This window comes from Bubalus bubalis, chromosome 18 (assembly GCF_019923935.1).
Source record: "Bubalus bubalis isolate 160015118507 breed Murrah chromosome 18, NDDB_SH_1, whole genome shotgun sequence".
NCBI classification, from domain to species: Eukaryota; Metazoa; Chordata; class Mammalia; order Artiodactyla; family Bovidae; genus Bubalus; species Bubalus bubalis.
Genome location: NC_059174.1, coordinates 42,533,191 through 42,557,370, shown reverse-complemented (window position 1 = coordinate 42,557,370; position 24,180 = coordinate 42,533,191). Strand labels below are relative to the sequence as shown.

The window sequence follows — 24,180 nt, the reverse complement described above, 5'->3', positions numbered from 1 at the left end:
CGAATGGGGACTGTGTATTTATAATCCGCCTATTTCACCTTAAGATGCAGTAGTAAAATACATTTGTGTGCTTAATAAATACATATGTGAGTTGATTCCTCATTAAATAGGATTCCCCCCTTCTTTCTTATATAGGATTTTTTTCTTATTAATAAATTTTCGTGAGTCTGTTGTGAAACATGTATCTTTTGAGTAAAGGAAATACTGTTTGTTAGCAGCTGCTTGTTGTTTTAATATGAAATGGTTTTACTAAACAAGATAAAGCTTTGAGAGAAACAGACACCCACTGCAGAGAGTAAGTCTTGGTAATAAATAAATTAATTAAGAATGAATTCTTCATTCTGATACAGCAGTTGTGGCTTTGGGGGTGATGGGTAATGAGTGGTAGACCTTAGCCCTCACTGAGCTCTGGTCATGGACTGTGACCGCAGAGGTGAGCACTTCTTGTTTGTATTATGTTTTGAAACAACAGTGGACTCTGGCTTTTCCTTTGTTGGGGTCAGCAACAGTTAAGTTGTGCTGAAACAGGTCAACTCAAAAAGTATGGTCTGGAAACCTGCGTCATCATGGGCAGCTTGTTGGAAAATATCAGAGTCTCTCCACGCCTATTGAATCATAATCTGTAGGGGTCAGGGACTGAGAATCTGTAGAAGTTCTCCATGTGAGTCTGTGTTCAGCAAAGTTTGAGACCCATAGCAGGACCTTGCTATTCAAAATGTGATCTGTGGACCAGCAGTGTTGGCATTACCTAGGATCTTAGAAATGCTGGATCTCCAGCTCTCCCCAAGACCTGCTGAATCAGAAACCTGCATTTTAGTATAATCCTCAACTTGCATGTACGTCACACTGAGAAGCACTGCACCAGAAGTCATTAATGCTGTTCACATCTTTCCCATAAAAGCATCTTGCCTGGACCAACAGAGAGCGCTCTACTCCACCGGCTTTCTTCTCATGCACAACATCTGTTCAGTTTTTAAGTTGTTTGGCTTAGTAGTGTGAACACTCTGGACCACTCCTGTTTTCTGCGGCAATAGACTCTCCTCGTATTCCTTCTTTGTCTTGTTCAGTCTGTTAAGTCGTGTTCGACTCTTTGCAACCCCATGGACTGCAGCAACCCAGGGTTCCCTGTCCTTCAGGGTCTCCTGGAGTTCACTCAAACTCATGTCCATAGAGTCAGTGGTACCGTCCAACCATCTCATCCTCTGTCACCCCCTCCTCCTGCCCTCAATCTTTTCCACCATCAGGGACTTTTCCAATGAGTTGGATCTTCGAATCAGGTGGCCAAAGTATTGGAGCTTCAGCTTCAGCATCAGTCCTTCCAGTGAATACTCAGGGTTGATTTCTGGCATTCCTTTTCAGTCTTTTCTAAGCTCCTTTTCCTCTCTGGCTCATGTCTCCAGTTTCCAGTGATATTGTGGTGACTTGTAAGTTTTTATGTCGAGGCATAGCTCCTCACCTTCAGGTCCCATATGTTCAGTGCCTATTGGAAATTTCCATGTGTACAAAGCACCTCAAACTCACCTTGTTTAAAATTAAACTTTTTCTAATCCCCCAAACTACTTTTCCTCCCATATACCCCCATGTACCTAATTGCCAGTAACCTAGGAACCAAACTTGATTCCTCCCTGTTGTGTAGCACAAATACCTAGTCAAATAGTGAGTCCCATCGGGTTTATTCCTAAGTATCTCAGACCTTGCCCAACTTTTCTCCCTCGCTAGAGCCAGCACTAATCCAAGGTACCATCTTTCTGTCTGGATCATTTCAGTAACCTGCTGACGGATCGCCTTGCCTCTGGTTCCTGGTCCCTGGCTTTGTCCACTCAATCCACCCTCCAACCCTCCATATAATAACCAAACTGATCTTACTAAGATATAAATCTTTTGGTGGCTTACTGGCTTTCTATAAAAATCAAGCTCCTTAACAAGTTTCTAAGTACTGCCATGAATCAGGCTCCATTTACCTCTCCAGCCTCATCTCTACTTCCTGTTCATAAATTTCCAAGTTTTTATAAGTGGTCTCCTTGCCTGACTTATCTACTATTCAGCCTTTAAATTTTAGCTTAAATGATCCTTGCTGCTTGGTATTTATATACTCCCCTCTCACTGAATACAGCTGTTCTGTGTGATGCGTAGGATATGGTGGAAGTGACACTGTGGGATTTCTGAGTCCAGGTCATAAAAGACATCCCAGTGTTAGCTTAGCCTCTCTGGGACTGTTCAACTATAGGGCCACCAGCCCCTGTGTTGAGAGGACATTCACACAGCCTGTAGTGAAGGCCCCATGGGCAGCACCTGGCCTCTGACCAACAACCAGCCTGCTGTGTGAGTGAGCCACCTCAGAGCAAGACCTGCCAGGTCCAGGCCCTCCATGCCACTCCCAAATATCTGATGGTGAGAATAGTAAATGTTTATTTTTGATCTAGCCGAAGGGATTTGGGGGTAGTTTTGTTACACCATGATGGCTAATCAATACAGTAGTCATCCTCCATATGGATATAGTATCCATTATATCATATGGATATGATATATTTATCATCATTTAGTATTTCCCTGTAATTTGACATTTACATGATTTCTAGCTCTATCCTATTACAAGTAATGCTATAGAAAATATCCTTGTATAATTTTTTAGGATATATTTCTAGAATTATAACTGGTAGAACTCATTTCAATTAGGATAAACATTGGCAAACTACATTCCAAAAAGGTTAAAACCTCTGTGACTTTACCCTTGCACCAGTGTGTGTTATGGTGCTTATCTCTCCCATGTCCTTGCCAACAATGGGTGTTTTTCATCTTTGCCAATCTTAGGTGACAAATGATATATCACTTTAGACGTATTGCTGAGGTGGAGATAGTTATACCGGGAGATTATTGACTTTGTATTGCTTTTTTCTGTGATTTATCTTTTCATGTTCTTCAACCAGCCGTCAATTTACTCTTTCTATCCCAGGATTATTTGTAGATGTGGATATTAATTTTTTGTCATTAACATGCAGATCTCCCCCCAGTGTTGTGTGCTTCCTACTGTGTGTTCACTGTGCACTGATTTTCCATTCTATGTCGTCAAACCTGTCCTCTTCCCTTTATAGCTTCGGGGTTTTTTGCTATGCTTAGGAAAACTTTCACCATCCCCAGATTGTAAAATTTTTAAAATACTTTTTACTAGTTTTAACATTATTGCATCCTTTTAATATGAGGAGTGATAGAGATCTGATAGTTTTTTAAATCGGAGAATCACTTGTTTCACCTTCGTTCTTACTGATTTGAATTATCTGTATCACATACTAATTCTTGTATGTATATGGCCTGTTTGTAAACACTTGTTTAAATGATTCTAAAAAACACTAGTTCTGCATAGTATATTATTATTATTTTACAATAGGTCCTTGCAAGGAGATCAAACCAGTCAATCCTAAAGGAAGTCAGTCCTGAATATTCACTGGAAGGACTGATGCTAAAGCTGAAACTCCAATCCTTTGGCCACCTGATGCAAAGAACTGACTGATTGGAAAAGACCCTGATGCTGTGGAAGACTGAAGGCAGGAGAAGAAGGGGATGACAGAGGATGAGATGGTTGGATGGCATCACAGACTCAATGGACCTGAGTTTGAGCAAGCTCAGGGAGTTGGTGATGGACAGGGAAGCCTGGAGTGCTGCAGTCCATAGGGTTGCAAAGAGTCAGACATGACTGAGCGACTGAACTGAACTTACTGATTATCTGTTTTAAATATAGTAGTGTGTACATGTCAATCCCAAACTCCTTATCTATCCTCCCCTCCACATTTCACCCCTGCTGCTGCTGCTGCTGCTAAGTCGCTTCAGTCGTGTCTGACTCTGTGCGACTCCATAGATGGCAGCCCATCAGGCTCTGCCATCCCTGGGATTCTCCAGGCAAGAACACTGGAGTGGGTTGCCATTTCCTTCTCCAATGCACGAAAGTGAAAAGTGAAAGTGAAGTCGCTCAGTCGTGCCTGACCCTCAGCGACCCCATGGACTGCAGCCTTCCAGGCTCCTCCGTCCATGGGATTTTCCAGGCAAGAGTACTGGAGTGGGGTGCCATTTGGTAACCATAAATTCATTTTCTAAGTCTGTCAGTCTGTTTCTGTTTTGTAAATAAGATCATTTGTAACATTAAAAAAAAATACTGTATATAAGTGATATGATATTTGTCTGTCTCTGTCTGATTTACTTCACTTAACATGATAATCTCCAGGTCCATCCATGTTGTGAAAAATGGCATTGTTTCATTCTTTTTACTGGCCGAGTAATATTCCATTGCACGTACGTACCACATCTTTATTCATTCATCTGTCAGTGGACATTTGGGTTCCTCCGTGTCTTGGCTATTGTAGATAGTGCTGCAGTGAACACTGGGGTGCATGTATCCTTTTGAATCATGTTTCCCTCCAGATATATGCTCAGGAGTGGGATTGCTGCATCATATGGTAGCTCGATTGGCAGGTTCAGTCAAACAGTTCAGTCGCTCAGTCATGTGTGACTCTTTGAGACACCATGGACTGCAGCACACCAGGCTTCCCTGTCCATCACCAACTCCCAGAGCCTACTCAATACTCTAGTCCATCACATCGGTGATGCCATCCAACCATCTCGTGTCACCCCCTGCTCCTCCTGCCTTCAATCTTTCCAAGCATCAGGGTCTTTTCCAATGAGTCAGTTCTATGCATCAGGTGGCCAAAGTATTGGAGTCTCAGCTTCAGCATCAGTCTTTCCAGTGAATATTCAGGACTGATTTCCTTTAGGATGGACTGGTTGGATCTCCTTGCAGTCCAAGGGACTCTCAAGCGTCTTCTCCAACACCACAGTTGAAAAGCATCAATTCTTCGGTGCTCAGCTTTCTTTATAGGCCAACTCTCACATCCATACATGACTACTACCATAGCTTTGACTAGACAGACCTTTGTTGGTAAAGTAATGTCTCTGCTTTTTAATATACTCTCTAAGCTAATATAGGATTAATTTCCAAAATATACAAGCAGCTCATACAACTCAATGCCAGAAAAACAAACAACCCAATAAAAAAGTGGGAAAAAGACTTAAACAGACATTTCTCCAAAGAAGACATACAGATGGCTAACAGACACATGAAAAGATGCTCAACATCACTCATTATTAGAGAAATGCAAGTTCAAACTACAATGAGATACACACCTCACACCAGTCAGAATGGCTATCACAAAAAGTCTGCAGACAATAAATGCTGGAGAGGGTGTGGGGAAAAGGGAACGCTCTTTCACTGTTGGTGTGAATGTAAACTGATAGGGCCACTATGAAGACAGTATGGAGATTCGTTAAAAAGCTAGGAATAAAACCACCATATGACCCAGCAACCTCTCTCCTAGGCATATACTCTGCAGAAACCAAAATTGAAAAAGACACATGTATCCCATTGTTCATTGCAGCACTATTTACAATAGCTAGAACATGAAAGCAACCTAGATGTCCACTGACAGATGAATGGATAAAGAAGTTGTGGTACATATACACAATGGAATATTACTCAGCCATAAAAAGGAATGCATTTGAGTCCGTTCTGATGACGTGGATGAACCTAGAACCTATTACACAGAGTGAAGTGAGTCAGAAAGAGAAAGATAAATATCATATTCTAATGCATATATACAGAATCTAGAATAATGGTACTGAAGAATTTATTTACAGGGCAGCAGTGGAGAAACAGACATAGAGAATAGACTTATGGACATGGGGAGAGGGGAGCAGAGGGTATGGACAGAGTAACACGGAATGTTACATTTCCCATTGCCAGTGGGAATTTGCTGTATGGCTCAGGAAACTCAAACAGGGGCTCTGTATCAACCTAGAGGGGTTGGATGGGTTGGGAGATGGGAGGGAGGTTCAAAAGGGAGGGGATATATGTATACCTATGGTTGATTCATGTTGAGGTTTGACAGAAAACAACAAAATTCTGTAAAGCAATCGTCCTTCAATAAAAAAATAAAACACCCACACACACACAAAATAATAAAAGCAGTGGTCTCCAAACTTTGATCTCACAACTTAAATAACAAATTTTGTCCTGTCTCTGTGTGTATACACACATATTGTTTATATATAGTGTATAGCTATAATACAGATAAATATATGTGTGTATGTATATATTGTTTAGTCACTAAGTCATGTCTGACTCTTGACCCCATGGACGGTAGCCTACCAGGCTCCTCTGTCCATGGGATTTCCCAGGCAAGAATACTGGAGTGGGTTGCCATTTCCTTCTCCAGAGCATTCCAACCCGGGGTCAAACCTGTGTCTCCTTCACTGGCAGGGGGATTCTTTACCACTGAGCCACCAGGGGAGCCTGTGTATGTCTGTGTACATATATACACACACAGACACACACTACATATGTATATGGAAATGCTAGTACGTTCTTCTGGCATCCCATGTGTGGTTTTACATACTGCTTGTGTATGACCCATGTCATAGACCTCAGAGATCAGGTGTGTCTACTGCATTCTTTCAAGCCTGATTTGGCACACATCATCTTAAGCACCCCATGCTGAGTCCTAAGGAGGACCTCAGTGCTCAGAGATCATTCCGGAGTTGCACAGGAATCAACGTTACCCCCGAGTCCTCCTCCCTCAGTATTCCCTCTCCTTCTCACCCTCCACCCTCATTTAAAATATTTGGTTCCTTGCTAAGAGTAGGCATTATGTAATATCATTCATAACTTTTTCTCTCTTCCTTTGATCAACTGGATTTGTGATGGTTTAAACAGTGAAACTTATAGGCAGATTAGCATAGATATCCAAGGACTCTATTATTTACACATTGTGAGTGTTGTTTTATTTTCTTCAATACCTGCTACTCTTCTTACCCCCACTCTGTGTTAGTTTCCACCTACACCTTTCTTTTCTGATTCTGTGGTTAGATTAACTATTGTACTTGTGTATTTTTGAATGAGGAAACAAAATGCTAGCGCTTTATCACTCAAGCTCTAGGTCAAATGTGATGATTCCTAGATGTTGGCTTTTCAAATCCACAGATCGGTGGCCTTGGCTAGCCTTTCCAGTTTGTTCTCCTAGACTGCACTAGTATCATTCCCTGCAAAACAGGGTGTACACAATAGTGTCTGGAGACCCTAGAAGCAGGTATTTCTGGCTTCAGTATTTTTTTTTAATAGGAAGAAGTAGGACTTTTAGCCATAAATGTATGGGTTTCTAAAACCCTCAAATTCAGATATTTTATCATTTCTTTTTTGTATATATTTTATTAGATCCAGGTTTCTGATGGGTTCAGAATATGTCCGGGTATATATTTATTTATTGACTGTGCTGTGGCTTACTTACCCCATGCAAACTCTTAGTTGCAGCACGTGGGAGTTAATTCCCTGACTAGGGATCAGGCCCCCTGCATTGGGAATATGGAGTATCAGCCACTGGACCACCAAGTCCCCCTAAAATATTTTTTAACCAACTCACACAATGGAATTGATGACTGGTTGTTGGAAGGGATCTTGCTTTGGGGATACATGCCTTAGTCACCTGGAGCCCAGAACAAAGATCTGACCAAATATTTGTCCAAAGGCACTATACCAGGGAACTTTGCCCACATACTTGTTTAAACATGCCACTTAAGAGAATCAGCATTAGAAATACCACTGATGAGAGCAGCAGTAGAGTAGAAAGCAGGACAGCAGGCTTAGTTACAATACAGCGGCTGCAATAACGGAGTTCGATTCTAGAGAAAACAAAGGTGGTGGTGTGGTTGCTGTTGCTGTTGAGTTGCTAAGTCCTGTGTGATTCTCTCTTGACCCCACGGACTGTGGTCTGCCAGGCTCCTCTATCCACAGGATTTCCCAAGCAAGAATACTGGAGTGGGTTGCATTTCCTTCTATCATTTCTTAAATTATGGCTAATCTAGCACTGGGTTGAATTTTCACTAACACTTATCCAATCCTGGTCCCCAAACCTTCCTGAGTCCACCTGTGGATATTGATAAACTTGCTTGAAGGGCTTATGCTTAAGAATTCAGAGGACTGATTGCATCTCATCAGGCCTGAAACCTGCTAGGACTCAAATGACCTCCATAGCTGTGTGGAGACTGGAATGGGCGGGCTTTGTCTGTTGTGTTCCCCACATGATGGAGGAAAGAACACAGCTAACTCTGAGAGGTTTTTAATCACCGTCTCTTGATGGCTTAAAATGTTTTCAGTCAAGATACCAGGAAACAAAGCTTGTTTCTTCTGACCACTGTTGCCAACCAGCTCATTTGTATGAGCATGACTTCTCCATGGTGACACTGTTCCCTCCACTCCCAATAGGAAGAAAATTGGTTCTCAGGAGTTGAAAAAAGAATTCGTGTTATGTATTGGGTTGGTCAAAAAGGTCGTTTGAATTTTTGCATAATGTTACAGAAAAATCCAAATGAATTTTTTTGCCAACCCAGTATAAAATGCAGATATACAGTATATCTAAGGAATACTGGAGCGGGTAGGCATTTCCTTCTCCAGGGGATCTTCCCAATCCAGGGACTGAATGCAGGTCTCCTGCATTGCTGGTGGATTCTTTACTGCCTGAGCCACAAGGGAAGCCCTTTATCCCACCTGATCCTAATTCTTCTTGGTGGAACTACGAGAGCTATGCCTCAGGCTCACAGGACAGTACCCCACAGAACAAGACTGGCTTTGGGGCTGGCCTGCAGGTGTACTTCAGAATTAGGATTGCTCTGCAATCAGAGTCCTGCAGGTCAAACTGTCTTGTGTGATGGTTAGAAGACTGACTTTCGTGTTAGAGCCTTGCATGGTCTAAGGACAGTTCTCACTGTTTTCAAGAACTTCCACCCTTCCCTAATAGTCCACTGCACTCCTATACAGTCAGCAGTTGGTTATACTGAATGCAGACAATTTAAAGTACCATTCTTTTTCCTTGGGCCATTCTGCCAGGTTACTAGCTTATTTAACAAAAGAGGCATTCTTACATAGTCCTTAATGGAGAAGGAAATGGCAACCCACTCCAGTGTTCTTGCCTGGAGAATCCCAGGGACAGGGGAGCCTGGTGGGCTGCCCTCTATGGGGTCACACAGAGTCGGACACGACTGAAGTGACATAGCAGTAGCAGCAGCAGCAATGGTGGTTTCTGGATGTGAGAGGGGGACTGATATAATGGTAGCAGGGTAATGTTCTGGTAGTTTATCCCAGACCATTGTCTTTTGAGATGTGACATGAGTTGTATGCAATATAGTCCAAGTACCATGTTTGTCTTTTTTGGGTCTTTTTTAAGAGACAGGATTATTTTGAGTTATTGTTCAGTCACCCCATTGTGTCTGACTCTTTGCGACCCCATGGATTGCAGCACTCCAGGCCTCTATCCCTCACCATCTTCTGAAATTTGTCCAAGTTCATGTCCACTGCATCAGTGATGCCATCCTCTGACGCCCTCTTTTCCTTCTGCCCTCAATCTCTCCCAGCATCAGGGATTTTTCCAACGAGTCAGCTGTTCTCATCAGGTGGACAAAATAATGGAACTTCAGCTTTAGCATCAGTCCTTCCAATGAGTATTCAGGGTTGATCTCCCTTAAGATCCACTGGTTGATCTCCTTGCTTTCCAGGGGACTATCAGGAGTCTTCTCCAGCACCACAGTTCGAAGGCATCAATTCTTCCATGCTCTGCCTTCTTTACGGTCCAGCTCTCACAACTGTGTGTGACCACTGGGAAGACCATAGCCTTGACTATAAGGACATCTGTCTTCAGAGTAATGTCTCTGCTTTTCAACACACTATGTTTGTCATAGCTTTCTGCCAAGAAGCAATCGTTTTCTGATTTCATGGCTGTAGTCACCCTCCACAATGATTTTAGAGCCCAAGAAGAGGAAATCTGTCACTACTTACACCTTTTCCCCTTCTATTTGCCACGGGGTTGGATGCCATGATCTTAGTTTTAAGCCAACTCTTTCACTGTCCTCCTTCACCCTCATCAATAGGCTCTCTAGTTCCTCTTTGCTTTCTGCCACTAGAGTGGTATCATCCGCATATCTGGGGTTGTTGATGTTTCTCCTGCCTATCTTGATTCCAGCTTGTAACTCATCCAGTCTGACATTTCCCATGATGTATCCTTCCTCAAAACACAAGCCAGTATGGTTCTTAGATTCCTTTCCAAGGCTGTAACAGGAAGCTTTGATACCATGATTTATAAGGGCATTTAATGTCTCCCTGTCCCCAACACACACACTGAATACTCAAACAATGATAGGAGCCACTGTTTGAGCTCACAGATAGCCAGACCCTTTATACTCATGGTTCCCGATCTTCACAACTCTACAAGGTTTAAGTATCACTGTTTTACTGATGAAGAAACCAAGGCTCAAAAAAAGGTTGAAAGCCTTACTCAAGGTTACATAGCTTAGACCCAAGGACCATCCAGAATTGTCAGAACTTGACTAGGTCTTACAGATGATCTTCTCCTTTAGTCCACATAACTGAGGTAGGTATTATAACATCAGTTTGACATTTCAGAAAATAAAAGCAATAACTGAACTTAAAAGAGGTTAAAACAGGTAAAAGCAAACTATATTTTACACCAGTTAAGGTAGCAATACTCACTCTGCGTGCAGCCTAGTGGGCTGTCCAGGGACACGATGACTGCTTCCCCATTAGGAAGATTCACACTTATCCCCCACTCTGTGATTACAAAGCAGGTTTTTAAAAATGTCACACATGGGGCTTCAGGATGGGAAGGGACACATGTACGCCTATGGCTGATTCATACCGATGTATGGCAAAAACCATCACAATATTGTAAATTATCCTCCAATTAAAAGTAAATACAGAGTCACACAGTAAACTGGGGCCTTTTTATCAGCACTGGAGCACAGAGCACAGGGGTGGCTCCAGCTGGGTAGATTCCGAAGGGTTTGTTAACCTACAAGGTGACACCCTGCATGGATTCGTCTCAGCGTCACGACCGTACTGCCTTCTCATGCTTCCTATGGAGAAGGGCTTAGAAAATAAAGAACCTCGAAACCACTGGTTTCCCACAATTATTTAATTATCTCTGCACAACTATTTTTTGTAGAATGTTAGCTGTAGAGGACCAGAAATAAATACAGCTTCAGATTTGAACCGTATCCTGCTGTACTTTTTCTTAGAAGCCCGAAATAGAATTTTCTAACACCTTTTGTGGTTGGAAATACTGAATTTAAATAGGATTGCAGATACAAACATGTAGATTGATGTGTCTATTTCCGTAAAATGCAGCCACCATATTGGTGAAGTATGGATACTAAAATTAATAAAATGACAAGTAGGAAAAAAAAAAAACAAATCTGGAGCTAGGCACTGTAGTGACAATAAGCCTTTACATAACGTTAGGTACTAATAAAAGATGTGAAAAATGAGTAACTTGTTTAATTTTGTTGAGGGTCTCTTCAGGTCACAATTTTCTGTTGTGTACGTATTTAAGATGATATACTTTATTGATAATTCAACAGGGCTTCCCTGGTGGTCTAGTGATTAAGAATCCGTCTGCCAGTGTGAGGTATATGGGTATGACACCTGGTCTGGGAAGATTCCACATGCTGCCAGGCAGCTAAGCCAGTGTTCCACACCTACTGAACCCCAAGGGCTCTATAGCCTCTGCTCCACAACAAGGGAAGCCCCCACAATGAGAAGCTTGTGTACCGCAACTCGAGTAGTCCCACATGCAGCAACGAAGACCCAGCACAACCTAAATAAATAAATCTTTAAAAAATACTTTTAAAAACATGTTCCTATTGCTGATACCCGTGGCAATGACATGCATAATTATTCTTTTAATTTTTAAGAGGATAAAGCTGAGAAATTGGGGCTTACCTTGTGGTCCAGTCAGTAAAGAGTCTGCTTGCAATGCAGAAAACCCGGGTTTGATCCTTGGGTCAGGAAGATCCTGTGGAGGAAGAAATGGTAACCCACTCCAGTCTTCTTGCCTGGGAAATCCCATGGACAGAGGAGCTTGGTGGGCTACAGTCCATGGAGTCACAACAGCTGGACACAACTTAGCAACTAAACGACGACAAAGCTGAAAAATTAGGAAGATGGAAATAGTTGGATCTGACTGCGTGGTTAAAGAACAAATAAAAACCCACCCACCTGTCTTGTCCTTTTCAAACAACGGCCCCGTGTGCCTCTGAATTGCCGTGAGGGTATATGTCTTACATTCAGGTTTGCTACTGTCCCAAATGGTTCCTTTACTGTCTGGATTAAGTGACACAACTGGCGTAAATGTAGTTGAGTTAGGAAGCAAAACAGTACCAACGTCTGATGGTTTTTTTCTATAATGGTAAGAATTTATATTAGATGCCTAAAATTAAACTTTAATTCAAAGGATGATCTACTATAATCAACTTTTTTTAAGGCAAACAATTTAAACAGGACTTACTCATACTGGAAAATAAGAGATAAAAATCAATGTCATAGCACTTTATGGTTCAACTGAGGAAACTGGATACAGTATATTAATAAATCACCAGAAAAATGAGGTCTACAGTTCCCCAGCACAGCATACACACTGGATTCTGCTGCACATGTAGGACTCTGGAAATGGTTTAAGCATCTTTGTCATTTGGATTCTAAGCTATAAATCAAAACATACTATCTATTGTGTGGCACCAATTAAAAACAGAAACGTCTCTAAGAATTTACAGGGCCGAGAATGTTTATTTTACATCTTTGCTCCTTGATACAGAAGACTCTGTGTAGGTGAATGCTGTGACTTTTTCTTAGGTCTGCCAGTTTAATCAACAGTTCTACATCAAAGCCAACCACAACCATGCCCGACCTGAATCTGGTTCTAGGCTCAGAGAAGCTATTCATTATAAAGAAGTGTATCTGAGGCTCTTTATATCCTGGATTACGCAAGTCAACTGGTCACCACGGTTGAGTGGATTAGCTGCCACAGTTAACGCTCACCAGTTACACCACTGAAGGGGTGAAGTAGGGAGGGTACATCAGCACCATAAGGTTGTCAGGAGGAACAGGGTACTTTTAAAAATGGCATTATTGTTTAATTATGTTATTTTAAACAAATGATGTTTGGCTTTAAGTAGGGATGACGAAACACTTAGGTTGAAGTTGTAAAGTATGGGTAGGGCTGTAGAAGACTATAAATATTACAGAGGGAGAGATAATATCGTTATAAAATACTGCTATCTAATAAAGTTTTCTTTATAAGAAGGCTTTTTTCTTTTTCAGAGCTTTAAAGCACAGATCATACCACAGTTCTATGTCAGAGGTCAGCAAACTCTGCCAAATGATTTACTATTAAACAGATCGTAAGCTGGGTTTCATGGTGCATGTATTTTCTAACAACTATTTAGTGCTGCTGCTGTACCTCAAAATTAGCCGTATACAATATGCAAATGACTGGGTATGGCTGTGTCCCAATAAAACTTTATTTTTACAAGTATGGGTGTCAGGCCAGATTCCAAGCAAGAGCTGTCAGTTTACTAACCCTCTTCTAAATAAATCACCACAGAAATACAATGTGAGCCACATACACAATTTAAAATTTTACAGCAGCTACACAAAAAAATAAGCAGGTGAAATTCACTTTAATATTTTATTTAATCCAAAATATCCCAAACATCATTTCAACAAGTAATCAATATAAAAAGCTATCAATGAGATACATTTAAAAAAATACGTCTTCAGAGCTGTTGCATATTGTACACTTAGCATCCTCGTCATTACAAGTGCTCAGCAGCCACATGTGGCTGGCGGCTACCAAACTGCACCGTATGTTCTGGATCTTCTGTGCTGGGATTTCTACAGCTGTCTGGAGGTTGGCAACAGTGTTGGGATTTGGCTCTTGAAAAGATAGGGGATATAATTATGCTGCCTCTGGGAGACAGGACAAGGGATTAAAGCTTTTGGGAAGAAATATGTGGCCTCGGACACTAGCAGTTGAGGTAGCCCGTGATTCTAGGAAAATGTAACCAGACCAATGATACAGTCAGACCAGCTCCACTGCCAGTGCAATGCATAATGCACATGCAAAATGTAACTGCCCTTAAGACAGCCAGTCTTTAGCACTTAGACTGCATCAGAATTTAAAGCATATATGGATGTGAAAGACAGCTGTGTAGCAAGGAAAAAAAAGCCTCGAAAATTAAATTGAATTTTTAAAAAGATTAAAACAATCTAAATGCTTTTTCAGTTACCTCTGTCCAACACAGTATAATGCCAGTCACCAATAGTTTAACATGTTACTAAGAGGCAATCATAACCCTTATTTTAAGCCTGGGGAAGTTCTTCATTATTTAAGCCCAAATTTCTAAGTGATTAAATCAACATTTCCAAATTAAGAATGGACGTAACTTTTTGTTAATAAAACTTAGAGGCAAGTGTTTTTAACAAAAAATTTATTACCAAAATACAATATTAAAGTCAATACATGACAAACTCCTGTAAAGCAAAATAAATTATTCTAACATTGTACAGTATTTCCAAAGGTAGTTAAAGAAGCGCTAAGACCTTGCTTCACTGTTTATTGAACAGATAAACTGTTCTACCATGAACACAATCCTAGAGTTTTAGGCGTTAAGGCATGCAGCTTGATGTGCAGGATAATTTTACAAAATGCAAATCATCCTATTTTAATAAGATACAGTGTCAGAATTAACTGTAGTCTTTACATGTCAGTGTTTCGGAAATTTTCAGACTTTGGCTATAGAAGCAATGCCGTAGTGTTACACAATACTTATTTCTTAAAAAAATACATGTATTCATGTCCATGAATATCAAACTCAAATTTCTATTAAATATATTTTATAGAATATTACTTAGAGCACCTTGCTGTACAATAAAAAAAAGATTAAATAAGTGTCTATGAAAACTAAAAATATAGTAAGTCTCAATAGAGAAGCCTGCTTGTCTCTGTCAAGCCAAGTACATTGCAGGAAGATACAATGTAAACGTAGGTGCCCACGGCTCGCTTTGTGAGAAGAGACAAAAAAAAAAAAGAAATAGTAGCAAAGCCACTGATAGCTACCTGGAACAGACCAAAGATCTAGAATAAAGGCTTCAGTCAGTGTCACTACACTGTGCTGGTTGGACTCAGGGCTTGAAGTCTACAGGTCAACTGGAATACAGGCATGGTACTGTTAGAACACTGGGGACACCAACCATATTCTGGATTACTAGAGAAAGAGAAAATGATAGAGCCCTGACAAAATATTATTTATAATGATCAGAATGCATCATCTTCCCCCTCCCCACCTTTGCCTTATCCAGTAAGTTTGTTTTAAAAACTATGCTCACTATCAAATCTTAGAATTTAAGTGTTCAGCATGGAAAACAGACACTGAGTTTTCTATAACAAAAGATCGAGTACCAGTAAATGTTACTCCTATATAAAGAGAATTCCTGCTGATTATTTTAATACCTATCTCTTCTAGAATTAAAATTGCATATTTAGTCTTCATCAGTACTTTTAGAAATACTCAATTGTTCTTGGTGGAGACAGTTAACTTAAGGCTTGTCACAAAACCATTATGGGCAAGTACAGAACATTTTTGGTGTATGGTTCCTCCTACAGGCCAGGAGAAAGCTTTTGGAGATATTTTAGGCTAGAGTCAGATGAATATTTAAAGACTTTTGAACTTCTGGGTTAATTTTTTTCCCATGAGCTAGGGAAAATTTAAATTTGTGATTCCAAATGGAAAATTTAACAACCAATGGAAGTGGTTTAAGGAAATGAAGCAAGTTAATTCAAAAATTCATTGTTGAAATTTTGGGAATGTTATTTAGTTATTAATATTTTCCAAATGATTATGTAAAATTAAAGCCAAGGAAAATTTATGAAACAAAAAAATTCTTCTAAGGTTGTCAGTTTTCAGAATAACAGATTTTTATAAAGAAACACTGAGCCAGAGCCACCAGTAATGAAAAATATGAGTGAAAACAATATAATAATGGAACCATTTAAAATGTATCATTTGAATCTGAAATAAAATTTCACTGTGTTTTAATCCTGAAAACAGGAGAAAATGAGAAAAGCGACTGTATGGGGTCTTGAGTAATACAGTTTAGTATATACAAATTCATCTTCTCTTTTAAAAACCAGATATCAGAAATGGATTAACTTTCACAAATAAATTAAAGCTACCTAAATTAAAGAGCTGCAAAGTTACAATCAATTCTGTTTGTTCAAATATCACCATCAAATGAAATTAAAAAAAAAAAAAATAATCAGACAATATTTCAAGTGCCCGGCCCTGCTTAAGTAGTTCCCTAAGGCTATCTGAAAAATGTTAATTCATTCGACTCAAACCTGGACTTTGGGAAGAGAATTCTTTCCTAAAATGTGTCCATTGAGTATCCTACTCAAAAAATTCCGTTTCACTGTTTTCTAAGCTTATGAGAGTCACAGCCTTAGCTCCAGAGGATGAAGAGTCAGGTTCAGAAAGAGCACCATGGAGATGGCGCAGTGCATGGTGCACCGCCGCTTTCTGATTTGTAGGCAGAACTGACATCAGCACAACAATGCACACACAATGATCAGGGCTACAAGAGCAAACCAACAACTGTTCTCTTTACCCTTTGAAATATGCTCTAATACAAAATGTGTAGTTAACGAGAAGATTTCATCTATCTGATGGCGAGTTTTCACTGGCTTCCCATGTTGTCCTATTGCACACCAAAAAAAAAATGCAATTTCCTGGATAGGAGAAACCCAAATGTTTTTTGTTATTAAAAGTTTTAGAAAAACTTGGATTTTTTTTACTATATTTTAGCCACATTTGGTTATACTTCATATGCTAAGTGTAACTAAATAAAAAACTAAAGGAAATAAAATCTCAATAGTAGTACTCATTTGAAGGGGCTTCTGAATTTCATCCCACTTCCCCTAAATGATTTTTATTTAACAGTTTAAACTATTTCCAAGGTCTCATGGCTAGACGCAGTTGCCTACTTCGTTGTTTTAACAGACTTTTTTAGACAGCAAGCTTGGTCTAGTTTAGAAGAGCGGATTAGAAGGCCTAGGTAACTAGTGAGGAAACTGGGGTTTCTATCCACACTCTGAAAAGAATCTCTGAGAAGTGCACTGTGCTCCACTAGTCACCATTTTTATGAACCTTGAGTTTTGATTTGAGGTTGGTAGGAATTCACCTTTCTCCTCTTTTGCTCACAAGACATTCACTGTAAATTTACGACAATAATTTACTTTGTAAATGATTCCTTATAATCTAGATTTGGATTTAGAGATCTCTTTTCTTTCTAAAGAGTAAAGTATTAATAATACATCTCAGGTTGAGTGTAGATTTATTCCTATCAATCTGGCGAAAGATTTAATCATCTCAAAGCCCTGTAATAATCTTTTTTTCTTGTTGATACCACAAACCCTCAGACACTTGCCTCCCATTTCTCACAAGAGGCCTGTCATTCATGTCAAAATTGAGAATAAAGAAAACTAAGGTCTGCTTAAGACTGTGACACTTTAGTTAACAGTACGTTTTGGAACAGTTCCTGAAAAGCCCCTTCTTAACTCTTTTGCTTGCATTTCTACACTAGAGTAAGCTTTTAATAATAAATACACTCAAACTAAGAGGTAACAGAAGGTTATTGTAAGGTTATATCTTTGCTGCCTCCTCAACCCACTTCCTCTCACTCAAATGCTTAAATATTATTACCCCTTATCTATTTGGAATTTTTTATTACATTACAAATTTGGTTCCAAAGTACCATCTGTCATTTCCTCAAGAATCACACCAACTATTTCCTCTGTGTCTAGTAAGTTGCTGGACAGCACGAAGGGCAGACTGCAGTTTAAAGGAGTCTTCCTCGGCTGGTTTCCTCTTTGGATAACAATTCCATCTAATTTGTGTTTAGAGTTGTGTTGTGGTCCTTATTCAGGATGATGTTGACAATTTCACCCTCATGCTCTTTCATATGATCCAAGAGATTCTCTTTGCTGGTAGATTCAAAACCACATATACAACAACAGAAGAGTAAAACGCAATACTCCACGCCAGGAGGGGCCAGACTGGAGTTTTTTTCTAAACTGCATGAGGTATTACTTGCAGGGCTTAGCTTCTCATTCTCGCTGGGACCTCTGACTTCATTGGGAGCCTGGGGAATCAGCTCTGAGGATGACACCAAATTTTCTGAACTTCCAGAAGTGAGAGAATCGGCTCTTTCTTCACTGTTTAATACTGTCTTTCCAGAGGATTTCCCCCGAATCCTTAAAACAAAACACATCAAATACTGAGTTGGTTATAATGCAGGCTAGTAGATTTAACTCTAACTTTACAGAAAATATATAGATATGTAACAGTAATTTATTTATATATAATAGTAAGATCAAATACCTGCCACTTTGTGAAATTGCATCATTAATAGCCTTGTTCACTTGTTCGTAGTTGTAATTTTGGTCACTGGCATGCTTCCACATGTGAGACTTCAAAGAAGGAGGATGGCTGCACACATACCCACACAACGAGCATCTGAAAAACCGAGAAGAAGGAAATCAGATGACCCCACGATTTCGTAACAACTATTAAATTTGTTCTCCTAAGGACTTACTAGGTATCACATTTCACTGAATCTAAGATGCCACTGATTATAAGAGACATATTGATATCAGAGGCTAAAATGTCCTACTGCGGATCTCTCAGAATCAATGAAATAAAAGTATTTTACATTATAAAGAAATGATAAGAGTCAGGACACAAACTTCCCAAATTACTTTAGCTATTAAGTACTTGGAAAGATTTCTAATATACTAACATGCTAAATCTTTGCACTAAATTATTTAACCACACACATGGACAAATACACAAAATCAATTCTCTATACCACTTTATTTCTTAAGAAAGCAAAAAGGAATTAAACAATTCAACATTAACTCTGTGCTTACTTATAAATTCACAGGAAATGTAAGTAGTAGTCCTGAAATGCTTCAACAATGTAGATTTCATAAGTAAAACAGATACTTATCTTAAAGTTTCTAGTCCAAATAACAATTGTTTCACATAATTGGGCACATTCAGTAAAATCTGAACTGAATAAACTCCTCTTTTCCTTCTGTGCCCAGTTCTTCCTATCACTGACATCTAGCATCAGTATGGAATATTCGCTACAACTGATGAACCATTATTGATACATTATTATTAACTAGTGTCTACAGTTTATATTAGGGTTCACTATGTTGTACAGTTCTATGTATTTTGATAAATGCATAATGCCATGAATCCATCATAACATCACGCTGAATAACTTCCCAACCTTAAACACCTTCTGGCACTCCGCCTACTTATCCCTCCTGCCCTAACCACTGGCAGTCACCAATCCTTTTATTGTCTCCACAGTTCTGCCTTTTCTAGCATGTTGCACATTTGGAATCATACTGTATACAGCCTCTTCAGACTGGTTTCTCTCCCTTAGCCATTTGCATGTAAGTTCTTCCATGTCTTTTCAGAGCTTGAGAGGCCCCTCTCTCCATCGCTGAATAATATTCCACCAAGCTACCACATTTGTTACTGTTTTCTATTTGTTGTTCTTCTATTATTTTCTTCTACTCTTTTTCTGCCTTTTGTGGTTTTCACTCAGCATACTATATGATTCAATTTTTCTCCTTTCTTAACATGTCAGTTATACTTATTTTTTTACTTTATATTATTGGTTTCCCTAGTGTTTGGCAAATACATTTACAGCTAACCCAAATCCACCTTCAAGTAACACTATACTGGCTTCATGGATAGCTCAGGTACGTTATGATAAAATAAAGACATCTAGTTGCTCCCAAGTTTTGTCAATTATGAAAAAAGCTTTTATTAAACATTCATGTGCAGGGTTTTCTGTGAATATTAGTTTTCATCATTTGTGTAAATACTTAAGAGCAGAATTTTTATCTTTTTAGGAAACTGTAAACATACTTTTAAAAAGTCATTTTTATTAAATACTTAATTACCAATCTACAATTACAAATCAGGTAACTTATCTGAACTCTTCACCACAACAACAAGACAGTCAGCAGAGGGGTAAAAGGACCACTTTGAGACATGCCAGAACATTCTGTTCTTAACAAGGTCTGCTCTCAGGATAAATTATTTAACCAGAGCCTAACCTACTGGAGTTTTATCAGAGCATAACTGACCTGAGGGAAAGAAATACTCAACTCCAGGACATTCCAGCTATCTTGTCAACCAGGGGCTGGGGAGGGAGGGGGCTGAGAAGCACAGTTCACAGCCCAGAGGCACAGGCTCACTAAAAAACTGAGACCTAGGCATGGATTACAGAACATTTTCCCTCCCTTTACTTTTAACCATCACATTCCTACTGACAGCAGAGCCTTTTACCCAGTATATCATGCCTGATTATCACGAAAAAATTATAAGACATACTAAAAGGCAAAAACCAAAGTTGAAGAGACAGAGCAAGCACATGAACAAGAGTCAGATATAGCAGGATGCTGGAATTATTAGACCGCTGATTTAAAACAACTATGATGAATAATTCTAAGAGCGCCAATGAATAAAATACACAGCATGGGAAAACAGATGAGTAACAAAGACGAGAGACGGAAATTCCAAAAAGAACCAGAGGGAAATCAAAGAGGTCAGAACCCTATAAAATGAGATAAAAAAAATAGGTAACAGAAATGCGGAGTCCTATAATGGGCTTATTAGTGCACTGGATACACCTGAGGAAAGAATCTCTGAGCCTGAGGCTATCACAACTGATAGAAACCTCCAAACCAAAAAGCAAAAAATAAATAAATAAAAGGACTGGAAAAAACAGAATATACAACTACAAAAGGTGTAATCAATGTGTAATGGGAATACGAGAAGAGAGAAAGAACAGAAGGAATTTATTTTAAACAGTAATGACTGAGAAGTTCCCTAAATTAACATCAGATATCAAACCACAGATACAAGCCTCTCAGAGAACACCAAACAGGATAAATGGCAGAAAGACTACACGTAAGCCCATCAGTTTTGAACTACAGAAAATAAAAGAAAAAGAAAAAAGGAGCCAGAGGGAAACATAAGCAAAGAAGAATGAAACTTCTCAGAAACAATGCAAGAAAGTAGAGTGAACTATTCAAAGTGTTGAGAGAAAAATCAACCAACGTAGAGTTCTGTACCAGCAAACTTACTCTTCAAAACTGAACAGAAATAAAGACTTTCTCCAACAAACAAAGTTGAAGTAATCTGTTGCTGGTAAATCTGTCTTGCAAGAAAGGTTCAAGAAGTTCTTTAGAAAGAAGGAAAATGATCAAGTTCAGAAATGTGGATCTACACAAAGAAAGGAAAAACATCATGCTGCTGCTGCTGTTCAGTTGCTAAGTTGAGTCTGAATGTTTGCCACGCCGTGCCAGGCTCCTCTGTCCATGAAATTCCCTAGGCAAGAATACTGGAGGGGGTTGCCATTGCTTCCTCCTGGGGATCTTCCTGATCCAGGGATCAAACCAGTGTTTCCTGCATAGGGAGGAGGATTCTTTACCACTGAGCCACCAGGGAAGTCCCAGATAAGGTGTAAGAGAGGGTAAAATAAAAGTTTTTAATTTTAACTGATCTAAGAGATAACTGTTTAAAATAATAATAGCAACAATATATTCGATTATGTATGCTTATGTATGTGTGCACCACGTGCGTGCGCGCACGTGCACACACACACACACACACACACTTTATATATAAGTGAAATGAAAGAAGTAATGCAGATAATGGAACAGAAGAATTAGGTTACTTTATTATAATGTACCTGGGATACCCATGAAGCCAGTAATGTTACTTGAAGGTGGATTTGGATTAGCTGTAAATGTGTATGCCAAACCCTAGGAATCCATTAATGAAAAGTAAAAAAAATTAAGTACAACTGATATGCTAAGAAAGGAGAGAAAATGGAATCATATAACATGCTCAATGAAAACCACAAAAGGCAGAAAAAGAATAAAAGAAAAAAATAGAACAAGCACAGCAAATAGAAAACGGTAACAAATATGCAACTATGAATTCAACTATTATCAATCATCATTTAAATGTCAATGGTCTAAATACACCAATTAAAAACTGGAGATTGGGACTTTCCTAGTGGCTCTGCTAAGTCACTTCAGTTGTGTCCAACTTTGTGCGACCCCATAAACGGCAGCCCACCAGGCTCCCCCGTCCCTGGGATTCTCCAGGCAAGAACACTGGAATGGGTTGCCATTTCCTTCTCCAATGCAGGAAAGTGAAAAGTGAAAGTGAAGTCGCTCAGTCGTGTCCAACCCTCAGCGACCCCATGGACTGCAGCCTACCAGGCTTCTTTGACCATGGGATTTTCCAGGCAAGAGTACTGGAGTGGGGTGCCACTGCCTTCTCCATTCTAGTGGCTCAGGGGATAAGAATCGCCTGCCAATGCAGAGGACAAGGGTTCAATCCCTGTTCTGTGAAGAGACTCCACTGCAATGAGAAGCCTACACAACACAATGAAGAGTAGCTTCAACTTGGTGCAACTAGAGAAAGCCCACATGCAGTCCCAGTGCAGAGCCCAGCGAAGACCCAGCACAACTAAAAATACAGAAAAAGACAGAGATTGTCAGGCTGGATCAAAAACAAGCCCCAATTATATGTTGTCTATAAGAAACTCTCTTTATAAAGACACACATCAAACGCATAAAGAATATCTAGAGTAAGCCTATAGGTAACATCATACTTAATAAGAAACTAAAAGCTTTCCCGGTAAGTTTAAGAACAAAGCACAGATGTCTTATCTCACCATGCCTGTTCAGCATCATAACTGAAGTCCTAGTTATGCAATACATGTGTGTGTGTGTATACATGTATACAGTTTGTTCATGTGTCATGATTGCCTACACAGAAAATCTTAAAGCACATGCCAAAAAACTCCTAGAACTAGTAAGTAATTATATCAAGATTGCAGGAAACAAGGTTAATATATATAAAAAGTCAATTGCTTTCCTATATTCCAGCCATAAACAAGCAGCATTTGAAATTAAGAACATTTAATCCCACTTACCTTAGCAGTACTGAAAACAAAATGCTTAGGTATGAAACTAACAAAATATGTACAAGGTCTGCCTTTATGAACAAAACTACAAAACTCTGATAAATCAAAGAGTTATAAATGTAGAGAGTATCTATATTCATGGATAGGAAGACTCAATACTGTCAAGATGTTAGTTCTTCCCAACTTGATCTACAGATTCAATATTACTCCAATAAAAACCCCAGCAAGTTATTTTGTGGATACTGACAAACTGACTCTAAAGTTTACATGGAAGGCAAAAGATCCAGGAGAGCCAACACAATGTGGAAGAAGGACAAAGCTGGGAGTGTGCCACCCACAGCCATGGAATCAATAAAAGATAAGCAGTCACCAAGGTCTGAGTCACTGAGGGGGAATAGATAGGTGGGATTCAGCCGATTTTTTTAGGGCAGTGAAACTACTCTGTATGATACTGTAATGGTAGATACATGTCATTATACATTTGCTCAAATACACAGAGTGTGCAGTATCAAGAGTGAACCCAAATATAAACTACAGACAGGATTACAATGATGCGTCAATATGGGCTCATCAATTCTCATAAATGTACTACTCTGGTGGGGGATGCTGATAATGGGGGAAGCTATGAATGTGTGGGGCACAGAGTATATGGGAAATCTTTGTGCTTCTGCTTGATACTGCAGTGAACCGAAACTGCCTCTAAAAATTAACCTATTAAAAAAAAGCTGATAGTGGGGCTTCCCTGATGGTCCAGTGGTTGACACTCTGCATTTCCACTGCAGGGGGCATCAGTTTAGTTCAGTCGCTTGGTCGTGTCCGACTCTTTGCAACCCCATGAACCACAGCACGCCAGGCCTCCCTGTCCATCACCAACTCCCGGAGTCCACCCAAACCCATGTCCATTGAGTCGGTGATGCCATCCAACCATCTCATCCTCTGTCGTCCCCTTCTCCTCCTGCCCTCAATCTTTCCCAGCAGCAGGGTCTTTTCAAATGAGTCAGTTCTTCGAATCAGGTGGCCAAAGTACTGTAATTTCAGTTTCAACATCAGTCCTTTCAATGAACACCCAGGACTGATATCCTTTAGGATGGACTGGTTGGTTCTCCTTGCAGTCCAAGGGACTCTCAAGAGTCTTCTCCAACACCATAGTTCAAAAGCATCAATTCTTCAGCGCTCAGCTTTCTTCACAGTCCAACTCTCACATCCATACATGA

General features: G+C 39.7%; 1 protein-coding gene across 4 annotated transcripts in view; it reads right to left on the bottom strand.

The window, feature by feature from the left end:
* Positions 1–14,356: 14,356 nt before the first annotated feature.
* The window catches only part of ZNF507 (zinc finger protein 507), a 41,630-nt gene continuing 31,806 nt past the window's right edge, over positions 14,357–24,180 (bottom strand). For 3 of the 4 annotated variants that reach the window (XM_006056385.4, XM_006056386.4, XM_044932169.2), the window contains 2 exons: positions 18,322–18,456; positions 14,357–18,194 (listed from right to left, as the gene is read on the bottom strand). In XM_006056385.4, the coding sequence (XP_006056447.3) occupies positions 17,828–18,194; positions 18,322–18,456 (502 nt within the window). In that variant the 3' untranslated portion in view covers positions 14,357–17,827. The remainder of the gene's footprint in view (positions 18,195–18,321; positions 18,457–24,180) is intronic. The other variant, XR_006546420.2, reaches the window with a different exon arrangement.